This window comes from Ustilaginoidea virens, chromosome 4 (genome assembly GCF_000687475.1).
Source record: "Ustilaginoidea virens chromosome 4, complete sequence".
NCBI lineage: Eukaryota > Fungi > Ascomycota > Sordariomycetes > Hypocreales > Clavicipitaceae > Ustilaginoidea > Ustilaginoidea virens.
Window position 1 is genome coordinate 2,917,867 of NC_057319.1, and position 23,017 is coordinate 2,940,883.

The 23,017-nt window shown below is 56.6% G+C and overlaps 8 protein-coding genes across 8 annotated transcripts; 6 read left to right on the top strand and 2 right to left on the bottom strand.

Moving 5' to 3' along the window:
- Positions 1-199: 199 nt before the first annotated feature.
- On the bottom strand, positions 200-4,614 carry UV8b_05245 (uncharacterized protein; the record flags this gene model as incomplete). The annotated part of the gene is made up of 2 exons (XM_043142743.1): positions 200-4,487; positions 4,559-4,614. 2 exons carry the CDS (start codon positions 4,612-4,614, stop codon positions 200-202), a joined length of 4,344 nt encoding a protein of 1,447 aa, XP_042998677.1.
- Positions 4,615-5,818: 1,204 nt separating this feature from the next.
- Positions 5,819-6,667, top strand: UV8b_05246 (uncharacterized protein; the record flags this gene model as incomplete). Its single annotated transcript, XM_043142744.1, has 4 exons — positions 5,819-5,893; positions 6,007-6,183; positions 6,249-6,560; positions 6,638-6,667. The coding sequence occupies 4 exons, from the start codon at positions 5,819-5,821 to the stop codon at positions 6,665-6,667; spliced, it is 594 nt and encodes a 197-aa protein (XP_042998678.1).
- Positions 6,668-7,531: 864 nt separating this feature from the next.
- On the top strand, positions 7,532-9,546 carry UV8b_05247 (uncharacterized protein; the record flags this gene model as incomplete). Its single annotated transcript, XM_043142745.1, has 6 exons — positions 7,532-7,628; positions 7,705-7,903; positions 7,986-8,041; positions 8,113-8,316; positions 8,376-8,951; positions 9,014-9,546. The coding sequence occupies 6 exons, from the start codon at positions 7,532-7,534 to the stop codon at positions 9,544-9,546; spliced, it is 1,665 nt and encodes a 554-aa protein (XP_042998679.1).
- Positions 9,547-10,583: 1,037 nt separating this feature from the next.
- UV8b_05248 (uncharacterized protein) lies at positions 10,584-12,584 on the top strand (the record flags this gene model as incomplete). The annotated part of the gene is made up of 6 exons (XM_043142746.1): positions 10,584-10,968; positions 11,040-11,222; positions 11,374-11,708; positions 11,760-12,165; positions 12,233-12,334; positions 12,397-12,584. The coding sequence occupies 6 exons, from the start codon at positions 10,584-10,586 to the stop codon at positions 12,582-12,584; spliced, it is 1,599 nt and encodes a 532-aa protein (XP_042998680.1).
- A 171-nt stretch (positions 12,585-12,755) lies between these two features.
- UV8b_05249 (uncharacterized protein) lies at positions 12,756-14,130 on the bottom strand (the record flags this gene model as incomplete). Its single annotated transcript, XM_043142747.1, has 4 exons — positions 12,756-12,950; positions 12,997-13,249; positions 13,341-13,831; positions 13,909-14,130. 4 exons carry the CDS (start codon positions 14,128-14,130, stop codon positions 12,756-12,758), a joined length of 1,161 nt encoding a protein of 386 aa, XP_042998681.1.
- A 2,408-nt stretch (positions 14,131-16,538) lies between these two features.
- Positions 16,539-17,309, top strand: UV8b_05250 (uncharacterized protein; the record flags this gene model as incomplete). The annotated part of the gene is made up of 1 exon (XM_043142748.1): positions 16,539-17,309. One exon carries the CDS (start codon positions 16,539-16,541, stop codon positions 17,307-17,309), a length of 771 nt encoding a protein of 256 aa, XP_042998682.1.
- Positions 17,310-17,780: 471 nt separating this feature from the next.
- Positions 17,781-20,516, top strand: UV8b_05251 (uncharacterized protein; the record flags this gene model as incomplete). The annotated part of the gene is made up of 7 exons (XM_043142749.1): positions 17,781-17,924; positions 18,072-18,750; positions 18,849-18,972; positions 19,113-19,173; positions 19,244-19,286; positions 19,336-19,768; positions 19,841-20,516. The coding sequence occupies 7 exons, from the start codon at positions 17,781-17,783 to the stop codon at positions 20,514-20,516; spliced, it is 2,160 nt and encodes a 719-aa protein (XP_042998683.1).
- Positions 20,517-21,594: 1,078 nt separating this feature from the next.
- UV8b_05252 (uncharacterized protein) lies at positions 21,595-22,221 on the top strand (the record flags this gene model as incomplete). Its single annotated transcript, XM_043142750.1, has 1 exon — positions 21,595-22,221. The coding sequence occupies one exon, from the start codon at positions 21,595-21,597 to the stop codon at positions 22,219-22,221; it is 627 nt and encodes a 208-aa protein (XP_042998684.1).
- Between the last annotated feature and the right edge of the window lie 796 nt (positions 22,222-23,017).

The following is a 23,017-nucleotide window of genomic DNA, read 5'->3' on the forward strand; positions in this document are numbered from 1 at the left end:
CGCCCGCTGATCACGTACAGCCGTTGCCGATCTGTATCCATTATAGTACACTATCCCAAAAAAAAAAAATACAAAGTCGTGAGCGCTGTTGGGACTGCAGGCAACAGGCGATGCGTCGGAGAACCAGCCCAGCAACCTCAAGTGTCTGGTGCCATGCTGGAACGCCGACCACAAGTCAGCGCCCGTACTCCTTGTTTGATCACCGCTTCCTCGTGTCTCTTCCCTTCTTCTTGCCCTTCTTCTTGTCCTTTGGCAACTCGAGCTTCGTGTGCTTCAGTTCCTCGGTCATCGTGTTCACCATGTGCTGATCAATGTTGCCCATCCGCACACCCCATGCATTATACTCCACCTCACACTCGTCGATTGGGGGGAGCACCTCCACATCTAGCCCGCCGTCGAGCACTGATTTCCCGGCCGGCGTTCCTTGCCTGGCAGTCGACGTGCCCGACGCCGGGCCGCTTGCCCTCTCGGTAAAGTCTGCATCGTCGGCCAGGATCTCCCTCTCGGCGACGCGGGCTGCGGCAACGTCTTCCCTGTCCTCGGCTTGCTCGAGTACCCTACCGACCGTCCTCTGGTCCCGGATGGTGGTGTCTGGGCCGCCTAGAACTCTATCCAGAGCGGCGTCGGCAGCCGTGCCGGCCTCGCTTGTCAAGTCCACCTTGTCTTCCAACACGTCTCGCACGGAGACTCTGTTTAAGTAGTCGGTGGTAAACTCCCCCTCCTGGATGACGACGTCGTCCAGCATTTGCTTTTGCGATGCCTTGCGCAGAATGTTGGCCTCGATTGTGTGCTCGCTCACCAACCGGTAGATGTGCACGTCTCGCGTTTGGCCAATGCGATGGCACCGATCCTGACACTGTTTGTCCATCGCGGGGTTCCAGTCCTGGTCGTAAAAGATGACGGTGTCGGCTCCGGTAAGATTGATACCCAGACCCCCCGACCTCGTCGACAAGATGAAGCACAGAATTCGAGCATCGCTGTTGAATCGGTCCGTCAGAATCTGTCTCTGCTCCACCTTGGTCGCACCGTCAAGGCGGAGGTATTTGTGGCCGTGTATGTTGAGAAACCGCTCCAGTATGTCCAGCACCTTTGTCATTTGAGTGAAAATCAGGGCTCTGTGCCCACCCGCTTGCAGTTTTCGGAGCAACTTGTCCAACACCTGCAGCTTTCCGCAGTCGTATTGAAGAAGCCTCTTGTCTGGAAACTGGATGCTGTGCCTCATTCGCGCTTCGTGCCAGGGATCGATAGGGGCTTCCTTGGGCAAGAAGGGAGCCCATCGCACTGGTTCCGAGATTTTCATGTCCTCGTCGGTAAACGCCTCCATCGCCCTTCGGCCGAGCAACACTTCTTCGAGATCTCTGGTAACCACGGGAGGGGTCACGCAGGAAAACTTGGAAATGGTCATCCTCAGCTCTTGGGCTCGTTGATCGACCGTCGGGGTCAGTGCGCCGATCAAGGCCAGGTCGCCTTCAAACCACGACATCATCTTTTGCGGAAGCCTGGGTCTGGGGCGGCAAGGGCGCTTGTAGGCGTCGATGGACACCAGGTCGACGACATTCTTGCCGTAGATTGGGCGTTGCTGACGCCGCAGAGCGTTGAGATATACGCAATGCTGCAACTCCTCGAACCGTCCCCATCGAGCCGCGCTCTCTAGATACTCGATGCTAGACTCGACGGTAGAGGGGTCGAGGATGGTGCACGCAGCCTCCGCCCTCGTCCTCTGCGCTTCCCGTAAATTCATCAACGCCCGGTGAGAGCTCAAGTGAGCGACGCGATCCGCGTGGACGCTAGAGTAGCGCTCGTACTGTGTGGGGACGAGGTTCAGAAACTCCAGGCTCACCGTGCTCATGAGAGCATCTGCAGAAAGAGCCCGAATCTTTTGCTCCGTGAACCTGTAGTTGGCCGCCACCGACGTGGACATGCGAAACGACGTCATGATGGGGCGGTCGATGAACAGGTCCGGGTGGTTGCAAACCTTGCGAAGCTGCATCAGACAGTTGATGATGGACAGGTAGTTGCCCGAAGCCAGCGTCTCCCTGGTGTCCGTCCTGGCCAGGAACCCATCGTAAAGCTCGCGCTGCCTTTTGGACAAGCGGCAAAACTCGACATGCTCGTACTTGCCCGGCATTTGCTTCTCCACGTCTGCCTTGAGTCGCCGAAGCAGGTAGGGTCGGAGGACTTTGTGCAGCTTGGAGATGATGGCCTTGGCTTCCTCGTCCATCTGGTCCCTGCCGCTCTCCAGGATTTGGGATTCGGGCTTGTGGAACCAGTCCTGAAACTCCTGCAGGTCCGCGAAACCGCCCACCCCGTTCTCCGCAGGCATCAGGAAGAAGAGCAGAGACCACAGCTCGGTGAGATTGTTTTGCAAAGGGGTGCCGGTGAGGAGAAGGCGAGCCTTGGTGTTGAAACCGAGCAGCGTCTGCCACCGCTGTGACTTGAAGTTCTTGATGTTGTGCGCCTCATCCAGCACCATGAAGTGCCATCGTCGACGCTTGAAGACTTGCTGGTCCTGGAGCACCAGCTGGTACGAGGTGATGCAAACGTTCCAGACATCATTGTTGTTCCAGCCCCGGCGTTTTCTCTTTCGCTCCTCCTGTGTGCCATAGTACGCGAGTATCTTGAATCCCGGACACCACTTCTTGAACTCCATTTCCCAGTTGAGCATGACGCTCGTCGGCACCACGACCAGGTGAGGCCCCCAAACTTGGTGGTGGCATGCCAAATGGGCCAGGAGGGCAATGGTCTGGATCGTCTTGCCGAGACCCATTTCATCAGCCAAGATGCCGTTGGTGTTGTTGGCGTAGAGGCCGGCTAACCAGTCCAGGCCGTCATGTTGGTACTCGCGCAGCGTGCCGCGCAGCAGGAATGGTATTTCCGTCTCGTGTGCGCATGGCCCTGTTTTTGATGCAGGCAGAGATTCGCTCTTTCGCGCATCTGCTGGCGCAGTGGCAAGTCTTGGTTCCGAGCTTTCGATTCGGCGGTCACCCTCAGTCCTGTTTTCATCGTCCGACGGTTGCGTCGTCTGCTCGTCTTGTGCATGCGTCATTGATACAACCCCATTCATCAGCTTTGGCCCCATGGCATCACCATGAGCATCAACTTTGGCGGCTTCTTTCTTTTTCGGGAATTCCGCCTTGCTAGGCCCTTTGACCGGCGGCGAGTCCTCAGCTTCGACCCTCTCAGGCATGTCATCTTCGGTGCCGTTATGGCCATTCGTAAGTGGCACGGAACCTGGCAACGGCGACTGCAGGTCATCGTCATTGAATGAGTTTCTGCTTGCAGACACACCGGGATCGGGAGGCGCATCTTCCATGCCAAGGTCTTCCTCTAGTTGCTCTGCGACAGGTTCATCCTTCTCGTCTGTCGCTTCCTGCTTGATCTGCTCGAGTTCAGACTTGCCAAAAAACAGCCCGAGTAGACCCCCGGCATCGTCCTCTTCTTCTGAGTCCTCATCACCACCCCCGTCTCCGCTGCTCTGACGGCCGCCATTGCCATCATTGTCGCTGCCCATGTCACTCGATCCCAGGTCATCGTCCATGTCAACAGATTCGTCACTGGTTTCTCCACCGTCAGTAGCCTCAATCCCGGTGTCGCTTGCCTCTGGTCCGGCATTCGTGATCGGTTTGGTGGCGGGTATAAAGTCTGGCAGATTTGCATACTTGGCTCTCAGCTCTTCCTGGGTCAGGCCTTCATCTCGTGCATCCCTGACCTCACCCTCAACATCGGCGGCATCTTCCTCCTCTTCGTCTGACGTCGACATGTTATCGCTGTCGATGCTTTCGCCATCGTCGTCGTCATCACCGTCGCTTGCGCCCGACGCCAGATTGTATTCCTCGGCGTCATCTCCCTCGACGCCAAGGTCGTCGCTCAAGTTGTCGAATCCGTCGTCGTCGACATCTGATGGCATCTCCGAATCCAGCCCTGCCCGTCGAGCTTGGAGCTTTTGTTCGGAAAGATGGACCGCCTCGTTGAGAGCAGCCTTGACTCGTCGCTGCTCCTCGGCTTCCCAACGCTCCAGGCGCTGACGGTTTACGTGGGCTCTGACGTTTTCCCAAGTGCCAGACACGGCACGGGCAACAAGGCGGTAGCGTGAAATCCACTTTTCCCTTGCTTCCTCTTCCATCTGCTCAGCCGACTTGGGTTGCCGGCGGATCCATTCGTCCCGGCATGCCTCGGCCAGCTTCTTTGCTGTAGCGCGGTGCCGCTGTTGTTCGGCCAAGAGCAGCCTGCGGAAGTTGGCCATTGCTTTCACCATATGATCTTGCCGAGTCCATTGCCTAGGCGGTTCCTCTTCACCTTCTGGAGCAAACAGTGAGCAGCGTCCTGTAGAGAGGATGCCTCCAGGTTCTAGCTCAATTTCGATTCTCGTGACTATGCGTGCATCTCGCACGGCGGACTCGTCGGTATATACGGGGCCGTCTTCCGAGGCGAAGAGTCCTCCCTCTTCAACAGCGATCGTCCCCGCTCGCTGCCAAAAGTCCTCAAAGCTGGTGCCGATTTTTGGCCTTTTGCGACATTGATCCGGATGCACCAGTGGGATAACACCATGGCGACCAACCCGCAATTTGATTCGAGGCGAGCGGCCATTGATGCTGTGAGCCTGGAAACTTGCATCGTGTTGAGGGGAGATGTCGTCTTGATTATGGGAGTTTTCTTCGAGTCGAGACGATCGGCGACTTCTTGTTGATTGCCTGGCGGGATGGGACGAAGGAGATGGGGTATGGTGTATACGAGTCCTGGATGACACTCTCGAGGGGTGGGGGGGAGGAGGAGGAGGAGGAGGAGGAGGAGGAGGAGGAGGCCGCAGTGGTGGTTTGCGGGCTGTGGGTTTAGGGATACTCTTTGGCTTTTGAAAAGACGCAGTTTTGTGCTGAGAGCCCTTATTTGGCGTTGAAAGCTGCTTCTGCGGTTGGGATGGTGGTAAAGCATTGGCTCCCAAAGTCTGCCTGGTCAATCGTTTCGTGCTCGGTGGCTGAAGCCCGAGAGGCAAGGCGTTGATGCGGCCAGATTTGCGACGGCCATTTTCCTGGAAGGTGGTAGGGCCCTCGGCCGCAATCTTTTTCCAGGGAGGGGAGATGGGCTTCGGTTTTCGGCCTGATGATGGTGCGGGAGGAGGAGTGCCATGACGCGTGCGCCGTCTCTTTGCAGGCCGTTCGTCTGGTTCCCTGGCTTGATGGCCATGACGACTCTCGCCATTGACCTGGTTTGCGTTTGCGTACACCGCCGCGTCGGTGCCAGCTTGCGCAACCGTCTCGGCTTGCCCAAAGAATTCGTCCGGCGTAGCATTGGAGGACGTCACGTCATTTCGGCGCGAGTTGTTTGCATCGATGGTTTTTTGGTGGGTTAGGGAATCCGCAATGGACACATGGTTATCGAGAGACGCGGCCTCGGGCATCATAGCAAGGTGGAGCCGAGAGTCGCAAGTGGGCTTGATCTCGGCGAGACAAGCATTTGAAGGGTAGAAATTAGAGTCTACAGATGCGCGACAGCTCAGCGGGTATTCGTACAAGATTTGAACATGATCAGACGCATGTGGCGCGTGCTGCGGCGGAAAGGTGAGCAAAAAATGTGATTTGCAAGCAAAACTTTTTGAGGGCGGAGAGAAAATGGGATTTGCATGGCAGATGACATTGCAACCGACACGGGTTGGCTAGCAAAGCAGGGATCCCTTGTCCGAGGCCTGTGGTTCCACTTTTCTCGAGCAGCCATTGGCCTGCCAGGCTTTGAGCCCCCAGAGAGAGGATGGATATGATTGGTTGGCTTGGCTGCAGATGCCTGAGGCAGGATTCCCGGCCTCGATTGCACGAAACCTCAGTCCATGGGCTTCATTTCGCCAAACAGCGATATCGTTGAGCAAGCAGATGGGCACACCACGTTGCACTCTGCCTCCAAGGTACGATGAATGCCAAGCTCGACACACGGGACACTCGTCCGATGGGGGATGGGGAATGGAGAATGGGGAATGCCCGTCCTTTGAAGCTTGCTGACCTCAACCTTGTGGCTTAGATGCTTCCCCAACGTATCATGCGGTCATCCGCCCTCCGCGCGAGCCTTGCATCCACTCGATGTTTGCCTCTGGTTCAGCGACGAAGCTTTCTGCCCGATTCGCTTTCCAATCGCAAGGCCTTGGATGCCCACTACCCCGAACGACAAATACTGTCCGACACTGAGGACCCCGAAATGGTTCGTTCCTGTCCTCTGAGCCGATCAATAAAAGACGTGGACTGCTGCTAATTGACCACAAATAGAACGGTGGCTACATCAACCCCCCTCGCATAAAGCGTCAATTTCGAGATCCCTACGCCGATTGGTGGGACCCCCAAGAGCGTCGAAACTTTGGCGAGCCTGTCCACGAAGACAACGATGTACTCGGAATTTTCTCACCTTATGAATACACATGGACCACGCCTGGGCGTGGCCTGATAATGATTGGTACCTTTGTGGCTGCTTTGATGGGACTTTCGGGCCTGGTATACCTGAATTATCCCGATCGGCCGAGCTATCCGCGAGAGTTTGACGGCGGTCTGGAACGTGAGCTCGGTGGTCCCGGAGCTGTGCGGGTGAGTTTCATCCGTAAACCGCGAACCTCTTTTGCTATGACAGGAAAGCAAAGCCACTGACAGTGAGATGACAACAGGCACGGATGGAGGGCGACGAAGATCCTTGACGTGGGATCAATATGGCAGAGAATCGCGGTCGCTGTACACAACTTAATATATTTGTAAGGAAAAAAGGGAGCTGGGATTCGGTGACGGATGCACATGTAGCAGAATCATGGAAATTCTGCGCAGATTTCTGCCTATCCGAATCAGACGGCTCAGCTTGCTAACCCGCATATCATTTGTCTTGAATCCCCCATCTGTCTCGTGTGTGTGCGGATGCATGTGAAGATTTGCAAAATGCGGATTGCTTCGGGCGGAAAGTCCGAGGAACGTGGTGGGTTGACGGTGAAGATTGGCCTGACAGATGTCGTGCTGAAACTGACAGGTGCAAAGCGCGGCAGCGGCTGCCAGCAGCCCACTTTGGCTCACGACCAAGGGACCAGACCAGACACCTGGAATCATACGGAAGCTTGGCAGACTTGGGATGTACCGCTCAGTTCCCTTTCGCATCAGGCGCCAGGCCGTACCTGTTTCTCCGTCTCTCGCTTACCATTTCTCCTTCGGGCCATCATGTTGGGACTTGACCGGCAGGCACGCAACAGTGTGCTCCTCGTTGCCAGGGCCACTACGTCTGGTAGGGCCAGGATTCATGTCTTCCGTGGACAGAAACGGTCTGCGGGAGTAGGCCAGTGCTTTCTCGTCTTTTCTCGTCGTGCCTTCTTGTTCCGTGGCGCAAAAAAAAAAACCGAATCTTGTGTGTCCTGCTCAAGCCTGCGCAACCCAGTTGACTGGCCCAAACCACCATAACAAACGAGCAACAAGAGAGCCCCCCCCCCTCCCCCCTCCGCGATCGACGCCAACCCGTTTGCCCCCGTCAGATACGTGACGAGAAGCTCCAGCAGCTACAAATTCTTTGCCCGTGCTGCAACATGCGCTATGAAGACTGGGACATTCTCCTCTTCCCCAGGGACTGCAAGGTGCCCTTCCGAGAGTTCAAGGTGGCTTGCCACGTCGTCCACGATCCAGGTTTGTTGTGCAGCCCCGTCAAGCCTGGGGTCCTGGTATATCCTTCTTCTTACCTTTCGCGTTGCATCATTTACAGAATCACCTCAGCTGGGTAGCACGTTTGGATTGCCAGCCCTGTGTTGCTTCGTGCCCAGCCTTGCCGCGGGCTCTCCATTCCAGGTCTCGATTCACTCGTGGAACACGCCGTGTGTGAGCCAGTATGCAAAGTCATACAGCCAGTTCCCAGAGGAAGTCAAGTTTCAGGCACGGTTGTTTATTGATGGAAGGATGGTGGCGTACGTCGAACCAAAAGAAAAGAAAATCAATCAGAATTCCCTCGCAGTCGCGGTGGCATTAACAAGGGCAAAATCGTCACAGATCTGCAATCCTCGACACCGATAGCACGTGGCCTCATATCATAGCTCACTCGTGGAGTACGTCTGCATCTTCCAAGTGTCTGGACGGCCAAGTCGTGTGAAGACTCCCCCCAGCTTACAGTGGCTAGCCTTTTCGAAGATGACCGATTTCGAACCCCTCAAGTTTCCTTGCTTCCGCCAGGAGTTGCTGCAGCAGAACTGGTGGTTGCCAGCCGACGAGCTCGGCCGCATTAAGATCGTGCTGAGCGAAGGATTCCCACGCAACTCGGTTACTACACCCTTTGAGCGGATCAAGAATATCGTGGCATTTTCCTTCCAGCATGCCCCCTTAGGTAAAACCCCTCTTTTGACTCTCCCGGAAACGTCGTCGAGGCTAACACGATGGCGACAGAAATTCTAGAGGCGTCCTCTATTGCGTGGCCGAATCCTGCCATGTGGTGCAGGGCACCGCTTCCCTCATGCATGGAGGTTCCAGTTCAGCATCCGGATGATTCCGACTCGCATGCCCACTCACCCCGTCGCCGAGGAGGTGGCCCTGGCAAAGGCGGAAACGGCTTTCTCCAAGGATATCTGTCCAACCCAGCAGTCTTGGCTGACTCGAGGCGGCTGGCGACGCATCCAATCTTTGGTTTGATACCTTATCAAAACTTCAACCCGACAGATTGCTTGGGAGACGCGAGCTCCTACTCTGAGTGGTTGACCGGGATGGGCATGGGCATGGCTGAGAACCAGCCACAAGCGGCGGCAGCACATGGCGCTTTCGCTTCTCGGAGCGCGAGAAGGTCAAGCACCGATACCAGTATGCCCGACTATGTCCCGGTGGAGAACGGAAACCCAGTTGCAGAGCAGCAGCAGTATTCAGCAAGATTGCCCCAGGACGATGACAAGCAAGGATCCCATGCCAAGGTCCGTACCAACACACCCACCACCGCCACAACCTCCAGCTTGGGCAACTGTGACCGAGATGGTAAGAAAAGTGACTTGCTTCGATGGCCATGAAGAAGAGGCAGCTGACCAGCACTGGGGAAGCAATCGGGTTTCCCGTCATGCGCTACGACAGCCCGTTTCCGTCCGACTTGGCAACAAAGTTGACCCATTCTTTACTCAACCAGTCAACGCCCATCAACATGCTACAAACCAACTTCACTGCGCCGTCCCTGGATGTGAAGTCGCGAAAGGAAACACGCAGCCTGGCGCATTCGGCTTCATCGTGCCTGACGCCGACACCTAGTCAGCAACAGCCTCATCAAGACATGCGACGAGCATCGCAGCAAATGTACGTGCCATGCGGCTCGAGCATTCCGCTTGGGAACGTTGGCTGCGACGCGCCTGTTCAAACCGCCGGTTCTCAAGACGTCTGCTCCACTGGAAAGTCTGGAGCCGAAACAGTCGACGACGGAGCCAGGATGGCATTGGATAAGGGCAACAAGAGGACACGAAACTTCACCCCGGCATCCGTTAGAGCTATAGACGAGGAAGACGAACCGCGCAGAGCGAGTCCCCGCGTGCGCTTGACCTCGTTTGCGGAAGACGACATTATTGAGCACCACGCAACAACATGAAGAAGAGGAAGCAGCCGAAAGTGTGATGTATCGGTGGATGTGTCGGCAAAGAAGAAAAAAGAAAGGAAGAGAAAAAACACAAAGGGGTGGCAGTAATTCTCGAGTGTCGTTTTGCATTTTTAAACCCGGATGGTTTTCTTTTTTCTTCTTTTGTCTTTTCCTTTGTTTTTCTTTTCGCTTTTTTTGTTTTATTTTATTTTTGTTTTTGTTTTTGCTTTTGCTGGACCTGCCGCCGGGTAGCAATCTACGGCTGGTCTTTTGCGCGATTATGCTTGCTTGCTCATGATCGTCAAGCCTACGGGAGACGGCAGAGTTTGGCGGCGGCGAGTCGTGGCCAGTCTCTGGTATGCATCACTAGACATGCTCATGGATTACGCAATGGAAGCCCTGTAGATTTAGATGGACGGCGAAGCTTTGGTGGCATGTATCAGTATCAAGGACGATGAATGGTACTATACAGGCACTACTCCGCACCAAGGCCGAGGCGAGACGAGACGAGATGAGACGTCTTGGCTTTTTTCTTTTCCTCAGACACCACTGTCGAGAGCCACATCCTGGTCATTGCAAGCATGAAGGGCGGGGGGGCTGCCCATGCTCGGCTCAAACGGAAAAATGCAAATGATACATCAATCCTACAGGACTCCAGAATTAGAGTCCTGGCTGGCTCGGCAAGCGGGAATTCTTCTCCCAAGACCCAGGGCCTTGCTGTCACACCCCATCTCTCTTCATCTCTCTCCATCTCTCTCCATCTTTCTCCATCTCTCTCCATCTCTCTCCATCTTTCTCATTCTCTCTCCATCTCTCTCCATCCCCCCCCCCCCCCCCCCATCTCTCCCGTCGTTTCCTCCGGCATCGTACACTTTGGGCAAAACAAGTCAGGCAGAGTTTCATTCTGACTGAGTCTTTACCTTCCTCACCGCCTGCGGCTCTTGCTACTCCTTGCCTTCCGGCCCCAACACCCAGCTCATACTCGTACCATCGATCGACCCTACGCTCAGGTCGTATTCCATTGACCTCTCTTCCGCTGCCCAGAGACAATGGGAGCGGTCTCCGCACCCATCTTGGCAGCCTTGGCCGGCATCTCGGCCCATTTGTTCGTCTTTCGCATTGGGGAATGGGACGTGGCGTCGCCCTCCATCCTCACCAGTCACCTCGCCGTCTTCATCGCCACGGGCTGGGCCTCCCACACGCTGTACGGGGCATCCATCGCCAGCGCCTCTCGATGTATCGGCAGCTACATTGCAGGCCTGTACCTGAGCATGGCGCTGTATCGGCTCTGCTTCCACCGGCTTCGCAACTATCCCGGTCCGTTCTGGGCCAGGCTTTCAAACCTGTACATCACCGCCTTGTCTGCCAAAAAACTACGCTTGTTTGAGGTTGTTCAGAAGCTGCACAACGAGTACGGCGACTTTGTACGTCTCGGTGAGTCGCCTGCGCTCCCCTCATCCCCCCCTTCTACTTTCTCGGCTGGCTGGGCGCTGACTCTTGCGCAGGTCCATCGGAACTGTCCATTACGCATCCGGACGCAGTGCGCGCAATCTACAGCTCTCAGTCTCCCACCGTCAAAGGGCCATTCTATAGCCTCTTGGAGCCTCGCACTCCACTGTTTACGGTTCGTGACAAGCGAGAACATGCGCGGCGGCGCAAAGTTTGGGACCAAGGATTCACCACTAAAGGTATACAGTCAGGCCCCAGCTAGGCAATGTCAAAGGACAGGAGATTGCTCAAGTTGGGACAAGAATGAAAATGAAAAAAAAAAAAAAAAAAAAAAAAAAAGAGAGAGAAGAAGAGGCAGAAAGAAACCGCGACTAAGGACATGATTTCTAGCCCTCCACGATTACAACTATCGCATCACCAAAGCCATCTTGGACGTGATGACCGTCCTCGACAGAGAGCACGACAAACCCGTCGACATCACGAAATGGTTCAGCTTCTTCGCCTTTGACATCATGGAAGACCTGGCCTTTAACCAAAACTCCAACCTGGTCCGCGACGGTCGAGAAAAGTTCATTTTCAAGACTATGCGCCAGGACTCGATGGGCATTGCCCTCCTCTCACACCTCCTGTGGCTCCTGCCCCTTCTCAAACGGACGCCAATCTTGAACAGAAACTATCTGCAGTTTTGGAAATGGATCCAGGACAAGATTGACGAGCGAACCAACGTATGCCAACCATGGTCGTATCCCCGCACCCCAAAGCTAACCGTCACTTAGAATCAGCCTGACCAACCCGATATATTTTCCTGGATCCTGGCCGACTTTGAAAAAGGACCCAAGACGCGGCGTGATCGTTGGAACCTGCACGGCGACGCTCAACTCATCGTTGTTGCGGGAAGCGATACGACGTCCACCACGCTCACACACCTGTTTTTCGAACTTGCTGGCCATGCCGAGCTGCTCAAGAACCTGCAGCGCGAGTTTGACGCTCTGCCAGACCTGTCGAACGAGAGCCTGAGCACGGTTGTCCTCTTGGAGGCCGTCATTCAGGAGACGCTGCGGCTGCATCCGGCTGTGCCTTCTGGGACACAGCGACTTACACCGCCTGAAGGCTTGCAGATTGGCGATCATCACGTCCCGGGAAACACGATCGTGCAGGTGCCTTCCTATACCATCTTTAGAGGTAAAACTCGTGAAGAAAAGAAAAAACCGCATCATCCAGGGACAACCACTGACTGACCAAACTACAGACGCTCGGTTCTTTGACGAGCCGAATGAGTTTATCCCGGAGCGCTGGACTACAAGGCCGGAGCTGGTCAGGGACAGCTCGGTGTTTATACCGTTTAACATAGGTAGGTACTGTCCGACACACCCGGCGGCACACGGGGGCCTTTTTCTGACCTTGGGCGCCCAGGACCATATAGCTGTGTCGGTAAAAGACTGGCCATGCTGGAGCTTCGTCGGACGACGGCGGAGATACTGTCGCGGTACGACGTGCGCATGGCGCCAGGCCAGACCAAGGAGGCGTTTCTAGAGGAGAAGAAGGACACTTTTACCGTCATTTTACCGCCGTTGAATCTGATTTTTACGCCGCGGTCATAGGCAAGTTGTGTGCTTGTTCTGTGCTTGTTCTGTGCTCGTTCTGTGCTCTTTCTCGGGACTCAGGCCGCGCGGCTGAAGTGGCGAAAGACTTTTTACGTTTGTCCACGGGGGTATTTTTCCCCGGTACGGCAGGTGATTGTTTCAAATAGCCAACGATGGCCCAGATGTGATTTAGTCTGGCAGGTGATTGTTCCAAACCCGAAAGATGGCCCAGACGGCCCAGACGGCCCAGACGTAGGTCAGAGTCGGCCAAGTGTGTTTTTCAAAGGCCCAAAAGGCAGCCAAGAGGGTGGTTCCGAAAGCCCTCGGCTTTCTTCCCCCAAGCATCCAGCAGCACGTCTCTCCCAACAGCGGCAACGTCTTGCCCTTGCTCCTCGGTACCCCAACCCGGCGTGCTGGATCCAAAACAGACCAGGTGAGCGCCGACGTGGAGCAGCGCGCGAAAGCCCAGCTCGGCGTCCACCTGGCCGTAGCCTTGCGCAAAGCCTTGGATCATCCACAGCCCGGCGTCCGCGTCCTTGTACAGCTTGAGCTCCCACAGCTCGGCAACCAGCTGACCCAGGTCCTCGGCCCTGACGCCCACCTGGGCCATTTCCCAGTCGACTATCCTGACCGGAACTGGAACCCGCTGTGACGCCTCAGGGACCAGGTCCGGCAGCAGGACGCTACACTCGCGCCAGTCAGCACCGGGCGCGTCGAGCAGGGAAGAAGAAGAAAAAGTTGCAAAGAAAGAAGAAACTAGCGGGCACCACGTACTTTCCCGTCCAAAAGTCCCCGTGAATGACGTGTAGCTTGCTCTCGTCCTCCAGCTCCGCCGCCGCCATGTCGGCAATCTGCCGCAGCACGGGCTCGCAGCCTCCCAGGACGCGGGGGTACCGCTGCGCCCTCTGCGCCAGGTGGTCGTAGTTGACGACCCGTTTCAACCTCCGCATGTCTCTGTTCCGGGCCAGGGCGTCGCGCAGGGCCCTCCTCCCGGGGTGATCGCTCCAGGCGTGGAACGCGCGCAGCCACGTGCCCAGGGCCACGCCCAGCCGGTGACACTGCGGCTCGAGGGCGGAGGGCGTCGGCACCGCGGCGTAGTGCTTGAGGGCATACTCCTTGAGGCTGGTTGCGCGGCCGAGGTGCTCCTGGATCTGGGTGTGCGTCTCGGCGTGGTAGTGGAGGAGGAGCGGGGTGCGGATCTCGTAGTTGGAGGAGATGACGGGCGGCAGGTCGGCGAGGATGCGCAGGCTCTGCACTTCGATTTCCTGGTGGGTGGGAAAGGGGGTGGGAGTGAGATGAGTGTGTGTGTTGTCGGGGCGCCACGATGACGACGACGACTTACGCAGCGGAGCAGGGGTAGGGCCAAGGCTGGGTAGCCGGCAGCGTAGGCCTGGGAGTTCTTGACGAGGACCTCGCGGGTGCCGTCTTGGAGGGGTGTCCGGAGACTGGCTTTGAAGATGAAGTTGGCGGTGCCGCCGGCGAGAGGCGTGAGGGAAGTCACGGCGTAGGGGGTGCCTTGGAGGTCGGCTTGCACGGCGGCCTGGATGTCGAGTCTTGCTGCCATGGCCGGGAGGGGTGCAGAATGGGGGCAATCAAGAGCGAGCGGGCTGGACGTCGACGCGGGGATTTATATTGCGGGGTAACTCGGACGGCGGGAGCGGGGAAGTTGTTGAAGTCGGATCTAGCAGGCCGGGTGACTCGACGATTGGAGCGGGCAGGTTGCTGATGTCGGGTTCAGCTCGGCCGGGTGACTCAACGGTAGGAGCGGGAAAGTTGATGTCGGATCTAGCAGGCCGGGTGACTCAACGGTAGGAGCGGGAAAGTTGTTGATGTCGGATCTAGCAGGCCGGGTGACTCAACGATTGCAGCGGGCAGCTTTCTGATGTCGGGTTCAGCTCGGCCGGGTGACTCAACGGTAGGAGCACGTCGTAGGGACTTGACTGATGGTTGACCTGGTTGTAGCCAGTCAGCCGCACGTGGCGACAACAACAACAACAACAACAACAACGTCCAAGGCAAAGCCCGCAGAGCCCGCAGAGCCATCGAGACGATGATTTTCAGCAAGCGGGATATAGTGGACGGCGTCTCAGCGACGCCGGGCCACGATGTCGCCTGCGAATTTCGAACGACGCGCGGCGTTTTCGCGGCGCATCCGACGCGCGCAGCCAAAAAGAAGCGGGGGGGGGGAGGAACACGCCTGAGCTGGTTTTTTTTTGTTTTTTTTTTTTTTTTGGGGGGGGGGGGGGGGGGGGGGGGGGGGGGGGGGGGGGGGGGGGGGGGGGGGGGGGGGGGGGGTTTCAGCGGGCAGGTCCCTTTTTTATCCGTTGCTGGCTTCGCTCGCCTGCCTGCCTGCTCGCCTCGGGGCCCTGCGTCGCGTCCTGCGCCCCGGGCGGCGGCGGCGGCGGCGGCGGCGGCGGATGCCCGGATAAAGCCCGCCGGGGCCGGGACTCCGGTGAACCCTTGCTCCACCTCGGTCGGGCGTCTCCGTTTCCTTGTTCCGGCTGCCCTCAGCAGACGCGGAGGAGCGGTCAGGACCGTCGGCTTTGTCAAGCACGCAAAAAAAAAAAAAAAAAAAAATTACGCGCCAGTCCAAAGGGGGCTGACCGCCCACCGACAGGGGTTCTCGTCAACATAGTAAAGTTGGAGCCAGAGGCAAACATAGTCTCCCCTCCTCTTGCCCTCTTGCCGGCCCGGCAGTGGATTACGAAACGACTTATGAATTAAAGTGGGGATAATGGTGTCAATCCGCTAATCCTTGCCAGGCCTCCCCCCCCAGTTCAACGCTAATGCGAGCGCTAATAGGCGCCGGCACGCTAAACCCTACGTCGTAGCGCGCAATGTCACTGCCCTAGGCACGGCCCCACTGTTACGTGAGGTTCCGGCCGGTAGGTACGCGCCTTACATGGTTGATCAGGGAGAAGCGGAGCTTTGCCTGAGATAGTTTATTAGTACCAAGTTTGAATTTTACTTGTCAAGTGCCGAGTCAAGGCCCCCCGCCTGTGTGGATCAGAGGGCTGATGCCGCAAGGAAAGTAAGCCGGATGTGTTCTTGGCTTCCCACTCGTCGACGGGGTTTTGTGAGATTGACGCTTCCGTAAATCTGAGTTGCTGGTTCTTCTGGCAAGGTGCTGTCAGTACGCAGTAATGGCCCGAGAGTGCCAATGGACTTGCGCACTGGCCACTGGCCAATAGGATCAAGGGCTCGGGCGCGAGGTACCTACCAGGAGGTATCCACGAAAGCTGCCGAGGACCTACTCCGTACTCCGCACTCCTCCGGCTTCTTTCCCGGGCAAAGCACATGTCCGCATGCAGCAGCCCACCCGGGAATTCAGTGACGAAACGGCCCAGTCAGCCCGAAACCCCCCGTCAGCCGTGTTGGTAAGCGAACCGTCCTGATTTTTTGGGCTGTGAGAAAGATCCACCAGGCCGTGTGTGGCAGGCAGGCGCCGCCTGAGTAATTACGGCCGCGGCGGTGGATACCGCTTCCGTGAAGCACGACGAGCACGACGACGAGTACGAAGAGACTATTGTGTGCCCGTATCCTGATGGAGAGTGTAGGTACGTAGTATTGTGCTCCAGTCCCGCCCTGAATAGCAGCAGCTTGTATGTGCGATAGCTTAGTCACAGGCGCCGGTCGTGAAGCCCGACAACCTGGGCAAGGCAAGGATGCCGAGTCGGGAGTCTGGAGTCTGGAGTCTGGACTGCGACCTGGACCCTGCGAGCCCTGCAACGGCGGAAGCAGCCGTCCTGCCTGCGGCGTCGGGTCGCTAGGGGGAACAGAGCAGAGCGGCATATAAATCTCAGCCCGCACCGCCTGCCTTGTTCCCTCCCCTGCCGACATAAAGCAATTAGCAGACAACTCTGGGTGTTTGCCGAAGAAAAATAAAAGAAAGAAAAAAAGAAGCCGGATTGCAGCAAACACGCACAAGTCTTGTTGGTCTTGCTAACCCCCCTCGAGCCGTCACCGCCTGCCATGATTCTCTCCCTCCTGGCCCTCTTGTCCTTGGCGACATGTATCCAAGCCAAAACCCTCTCCAGCAACGAGGCCATCGCCGCCTTCATCGCTAAACTGAACAAGACAGTCACCATAGACCTCGCCAACCCCCCCTACATGGACAAGGACAAGGAAACCTTCCCCGTGGGTTGCACCGACCTGCTATGTATCCATGTGCCCCTGTGGAAGCGCACCCTGCTGCGGACCGTTGACCACGTCGACATCCTGTACACGGCCCATTCAGAGAAGCCCAGGCTCAACACCGGACCCAGAGACATGACTTTCCAGTTCACGTCGTCGACGGCCATTATGGAGTCGACAACCTGGGGCTGGAACATTGGGGTTCAGCTCAGCTACTCCAACCAAGTGTTGACCGTCGGTTACAGCCATGAAAACGCATACTCCAGGACGGTTACGACGACCGAGAGCGACACCATCACCTGCCCGTCCAACTACGAGTGCACCATCAAGACGCTCACCTTCTACACCATTGTCCATGGCACGTGCGTCACGCAGCAGTACGTCACGTGCGCAGGCACCTACAATGTCTGCGACCACGCGACCCAGCCATGCTACGAGCTTCAACCTGTGCATGACAACGTCTGCAAGACCCCTTATCCGATGCTGCCCTGCTCCATCCAGGTCCCGATTCTCGATACCGATAAAAATCCAGTTACTGCCAAGGTCATCGTTGCCGAAAAGATCAAATTCAGCGCCAAGAGGAGCCGCGGGCAGAGGTTGTCGAGGTAGAGAGAGAGAGGGGGGGGGGGGGGGGGAAGCGGGGGAAGAGGTCATGGGCTGGCTTTTTGGGAGAGATCCGGACGACGTGGCTCGCCTGTAAATCGAGTAGAAACTGTAAATACAAGTTGCTGCATTTCCTGTGTCACGATGGTTATCACGCCATGTACGGAGAACCGAGTACGGAGCACCGAGTACGGAGCACCGAGTACGGAGTACCGAGTACGGAGCACCGAGTACGGAGCACCGAGTACGGAGCACCCGTCAGACAAGCTGGCTGAATGAAACCTTCCATTGTTGTGGCTGTGACACGTGACGGGCTTCGGTGCACCAATCCTAAAATCTCAGGACTCAGTAGAGACGGAGTGTCTTCCCACACACGCCCATGACTAAGCGAACAGCGTTTTGAACAAACCAGCCGATCACTTACCCAGAAATACTTTTTATCAATCCAAGCAATTGCTCGGCCGCCAGACATCCGTAATGACGTTTCGCTCCATCAGACCTGCTTCGTCGAGACCGCACACAGCCGTCCCGGTTCCGAAAGAGGGTTCCCAGGAACCGCAAGGCCGGGGCCAGGCGGCTGTCATCCAAGCCTGCAACAATTGTCGGAGGTTCAAAGTCAAGGTCTGTCTCCATCCCCCACCACCACCCACCACCGCTCCCCCCCCCCCCCCCCCCCCCCCCCCCTTCCCGGCCTCTTTCCCTATGCCGGGCTTCTTCAACGCTCTTGGATGCCTCGCAAACTAAAACACTGCCGATCGATGCAATTAGTGCGACGGGAGTTGGCCCAGGTGCTCCACATGCACCGTCAAGAATCGCCAATGCGCTTACGTCGGCCAAGAGGGCCAGACCCGTGCCGCGGCTGTCAAGTCTCGCCTGGTGTCTCTGGAGGAGATTATCGATGCCTTGCGAAGTCGTGACCCCGACCAGGTCACCCAGCTGCTGGATTGCATACGCACCAGCGACGACCCCGTCGACATCATCAAGCATCTTCCTGCGTCCTCGCCTGCAGCCACCGCCAAGGTCGACCCTCACTGCAACCTGACGCTCCTCGCAAACAGGCCCATCCACGACGTCCGCCTTCTCTTTCCCGAACCGTCGATAGTCATGCGGGCTGTCGATTCCTTCTTCAGCTGCAGCGGCAAGCTATTTCAAGTCTTTTCCAGGGAACATATATCGCGCTGCTACAACGCCATATTCAACGAACCCCAAGCAGCCCTCTCCCAGAAAGTAAAGACCATGGTCTGTTGCGTGGCAGTTGTCGCCGCCGTCGGAGCCCAGTACATGGGTGACAGCTGCAGCCGCGAAATCGAACAGGGGCTATATGATCTTGCCAGGCATTTTTTCGAGGTCGCTGCCGAGCAAGAGCCGCTTCACTCCATCAAGGTATGCTCGCTACTGGCGCAGTACAATATTATGAGCAAGGAGATGATAGCCCTCGCCTATGTTGGTAAGGCGACGTCCACCAAAGCCGCCCCAGGCCTGCTGATGGGCCCAGCTTGAGCCTTCGCTTGCAGCTACTGATCCTTGTGCCCCCCCAACTTGCAGAAACGGGGCTAAGCTGGTGTAAGCTTCATGGCACCAGCGGCCAGGCCTGCCGGCCAGCATCCATCCCGCGGCTGGAGTGGTCCGACTTGCGCAAGACGTGGCGCACCCTGGTGTTTTTCTCAAGGTCAGCCAGCACCCTGTCGGGTTTAACAACAATGTTCTCCTTTTTTTACCGAAACTTTTTACTGATTTGGTCTTCTTTGCTCCCCCTCTCCTTCTTCTTCTTCTTCTTCTTTTTTTTTCTTTTTTTTTCTTTTTTTGTAGCTGGCTCTCATCAACCCTCGGGTACATGTCCGGGAATGCCTGGGTGGCGGAAAGAAGCATGGTAGGTAAACCATTGCTACTGCGCGTCGTGGCATAACTTTGATAATGATGAGCAGCTAAAATTTTCCAAGTTGTCGGACATGAAAGCCGAGGACCCTACAGACGTGTCAGATGGTTTGTGCGACCCTGGCGGAGAAATCGGTCACCGTCTGACAATTGGCAGTTGTTCAAACAGAAATGGCGAGGATATGCATCCTCAAGGCGGACATACTTCGCATGCATCTCGTCTTCCAAGAGCTCTCCATGAAAAGTATAGAAACCATCATGCAAGACCTGCAGAGGTGGTATGAAGAACTGCCAGACTGTGTGCGACTCGAATCCAGTGGACGCGATGGCTTGCAAACTGAGACCAAGCGGTCCATAATGCATCTGCACTTGCTCTACCTCGGAGCCATGATGCTTCTCTACCGCCGAGTCGTAACCCAGTTTCTGCAGTCCTACCTGATCGGATCGAGCCCCGGCGTTTTGCAGATGTCTTGCAATGACGTAATTGTCCAACAAGCCAACGAGACTGTGCTGGCGGCAAGCACGTCAGCCCGCATCGTCAAACTGCTGATGGATGACCAGGCAGTTTTCAAACACTGCTGGCTTGTCATGTAAGACGTCCTCTTCCCCCTCCTCCCCGATGTTTCAGGTTTCGCCCGGTACTAAGCAGTCGCGGAGAATAGTTTTCAGGCATACACAAGCTGCACGGTCCTCTTGCACGCAGTGGTCCAAAAACAAATTCACCGATTTTCCCCATCGACATGGGAAGATGATCTCGAGCGCGCCGGCGACTGCCTCAGTGTTCTTGCTTTCTGCGCCTCTAAAGACCTAATAGCTGCTCAATTCCATCACCAGCTCCACGGCATCTACCAGACCCTCGTCCAGCTTGGCGGCTCGTCTGCCATGGCACCAAGAGATGGGCGTGCGGAAACGGATGACCCTGGCCAAGCCTCGACGCCGTGCGGCGCACCCGAAGCTATCGGGACAGCGCAAACTTCACAGTGGACCAACTCGGCATTTATTCTCGACATCACCGCGGATGCGGATGCCTTGCTGCTGGAGACCACGCTCATCCTGTTCATGATGCTAAGTCGACCATTCGGCGATTCGGCTGCCGAAGAGGCTACACAGCTTAAGCTGGGAAAACACTGGATCAGCGATCCCCGGCGGCACGAGTACCCTCAGATGGTGGAGCGGCTGGACTGGAGCCTGGAATACAAATGCCAGTTCAAGTGGGACATTAGCCAGCTCAGGTTCCCCTGTCCGTCCTCGGCCGAAGCATCGAAGCAAGACACGTCGCAAACCACATCCACGCCAAGTGCGAGCAGTGCCAGTCCGTGGGAGACGGACATGTGCTGAGCCAAGCGGATGGGGGGCGACCACCCCCGTGGGGAGTAGATCCGACAGGCCACGCACGATTTTTTTTTGTTCTTTTTTGACTCTCCTTATCTGCGGTTCCTGAATCGTGTGCGTCTTGTTGCCGGGGCAAAGGACTCAACGGGTGGTGAGAGGCGCGCCCCTGTTTTGCATACGGACACAATATGGGATGAGGCAGTTCAGAATGAAAACCTGAAGCTTTTGGAGTCATGCGTCAGATGACAGTCTATTGAATCCAATTGGCAGAGCTTCTTGGCATCTCGCCGCTGGTTGGCCAGTGGGCGAGATGCCATGCTCTTCGAGCGGGGGACGAAGGAGTAGTGGGAAGCAGGACCAGCAGGGGGGGCTTGGCCAGGTCCGGATCGGGCCGTGCCGGCGTCGGCGCCGCTGTCCACAGTCTGTTGCAAAAGCTAAGAAGAGGCTGGGCGTCATTTTCCGCGGTTTGCCTGTCGTCGTGTGGCTTGCCGGCACCTGCGTCGAGGGAGAATACTGCGGGGAGTGTGTTCCCCTTTTGGACAATGAAGATTGCTTGCTGCCATAAATTTTGAATCGAGTCGTGTACTTGAGTGACTCCAGGGGTGTCGATAGCCTCGGCCCAGCCCAACTTTGGAATGAAGCCATCGTTCTCTTTTGGCGAGTCGAAAAGTCTTGGTGGCCTGTTTGGAAACGAGTGCCACAAGCTCGACCGAGGCGCTGTGCTGTGTGCATGGCAAAGTCAATGAGGGGTTGTTTTCAAGCGGGGAAACGGGGCAAACGGGAAACGCCCCCGCTGCCATGACAGCGCGGTGATGGTTCCTTGCATCGTCGATGACGCCTCGAGTGCTCTGCGCAAGTCCATTACGTCATAGGCGACGGCGCCGCGCTTATATCAGGCGGGATCAGCCTCCGACGGGGCAGAAACCAAAAACGATATCCCTTTGCTTTGCATTTTCGAGAGAAAAAGAAAGAAGAGGGTTTCATTCTGCCACCTTCTCGTAAAAATTTTCCCAAAAGACTAAAAAAAAGGGTCCAGACAGTTGCCAGACATTTCTTGACGGCGGCTTGACTCCAGACCCTCGTCATGTCCTTCTCCAACACGTCCACCGGCGACAAGCCCGCCGACCCGTACAAGCAAGCCAACAAGGACAATGTCGACGTGCCGACCAAGATCCAGGACCTGGTCAGCTTCATCACCGCCTGCAAGTACGGCATGATGACGACCCGGTGCGCCAGCTCCGGCGGGCTCGTGTCGCGGTGCATGGCCCTCGCGGGCACGGAAAACAACGGCGTCGACCTGATCTTCCACACAAACACCGAGTCCGGCAAGACGGACGACGTGGCGGGCGACCCGGCCGTCAACATGTCCTTCCTCAACAGCAAGGGCGAGTGGGCGTCCATCTCGGGGCGCGCGTCCGTCATCACCGACCGCGCCGTGGTCAAGAAGTACTACAGCCCTGCGCTGAAGGCGTGGATGGGCGACCTGGGGGACGGCGTGCACGACGCGTCCGAGGAGGACCCGAGGATCGGCGTGGTCAGGCTGGGCGCGGAGACGGCGACGTACGCGCTCTCGGCCAAGGGGCAGATCATGCAGGCCGTCGAGGTGGCCCAGAGCACCCTGACGGGGAAGCCGGCCGAGGTGAATAAGCTGCGGCACATCAGCGAGGACGAGTTCAAGACGTGGAGGAAGATGGCGCCGGGTGGGTCGTGAGTCGTGAGTTGCAAATCGTGAGCTATAGTTTAAAGATTGATGAATTGTGTGTGTGTGTGTGTGTTTTTTCATATGGGCAGCAATTCCCCCCCGGGGGGGCTGCTGATGCTGGCGTGGTGGTGATTGCGGCACGGGAGCAAGCATCTCGACGGGAGTGTCGGCTGTCAATATCACATCACAACACACAATGAATCCTCTGCCGACCAGAGTACGACTGCGCCTGTGATTCGTGGACTCGTGTAAATTCCCTTCAACCTCTGGCTCATACATTGGGAACCTAGCTGTTATGCAGGCTCATTCAAATGACGTGAAAAAGGCCGAACACGTAGTAGAACTTTGATTAATTTCGACGTTTGACGTGCTGTTGCCATTGTTGGGATTGTGCGGGAATTGACGCTCGTGCTCGTCATCCAAGACGAAGCATATATCCTCGAGCATGCTTTGATTTCCCCATTGCCCCAGGGCCGTTGTTTCATCATAGTTGTTTCAAGGATGAGTGGTAGGTAAGTCTTCTTGCTCCTGTGGCCTGCGCGGCTGTGGCTGCTGCCGATAATGGCCTGTATTGCAATTCCAAAGTTGGTAGGTAGCGTCACTGATGCGATTTTGACTTTGGCACAGGCTGGCAGTCGTTTTGCGTGTAGTGAACCGGTTTCGACCGCTTCCTGTATCGGCCGGCATTTGGTGCTAAATGTCTTTTTTTCACTGCCAGAACACAACACTCCTTCGTATCTTTTCCCCACCCGTAGGATAGGCGCCGTTGCACTTGAAACCCCCATGGCCAACATGTCGACTGCAA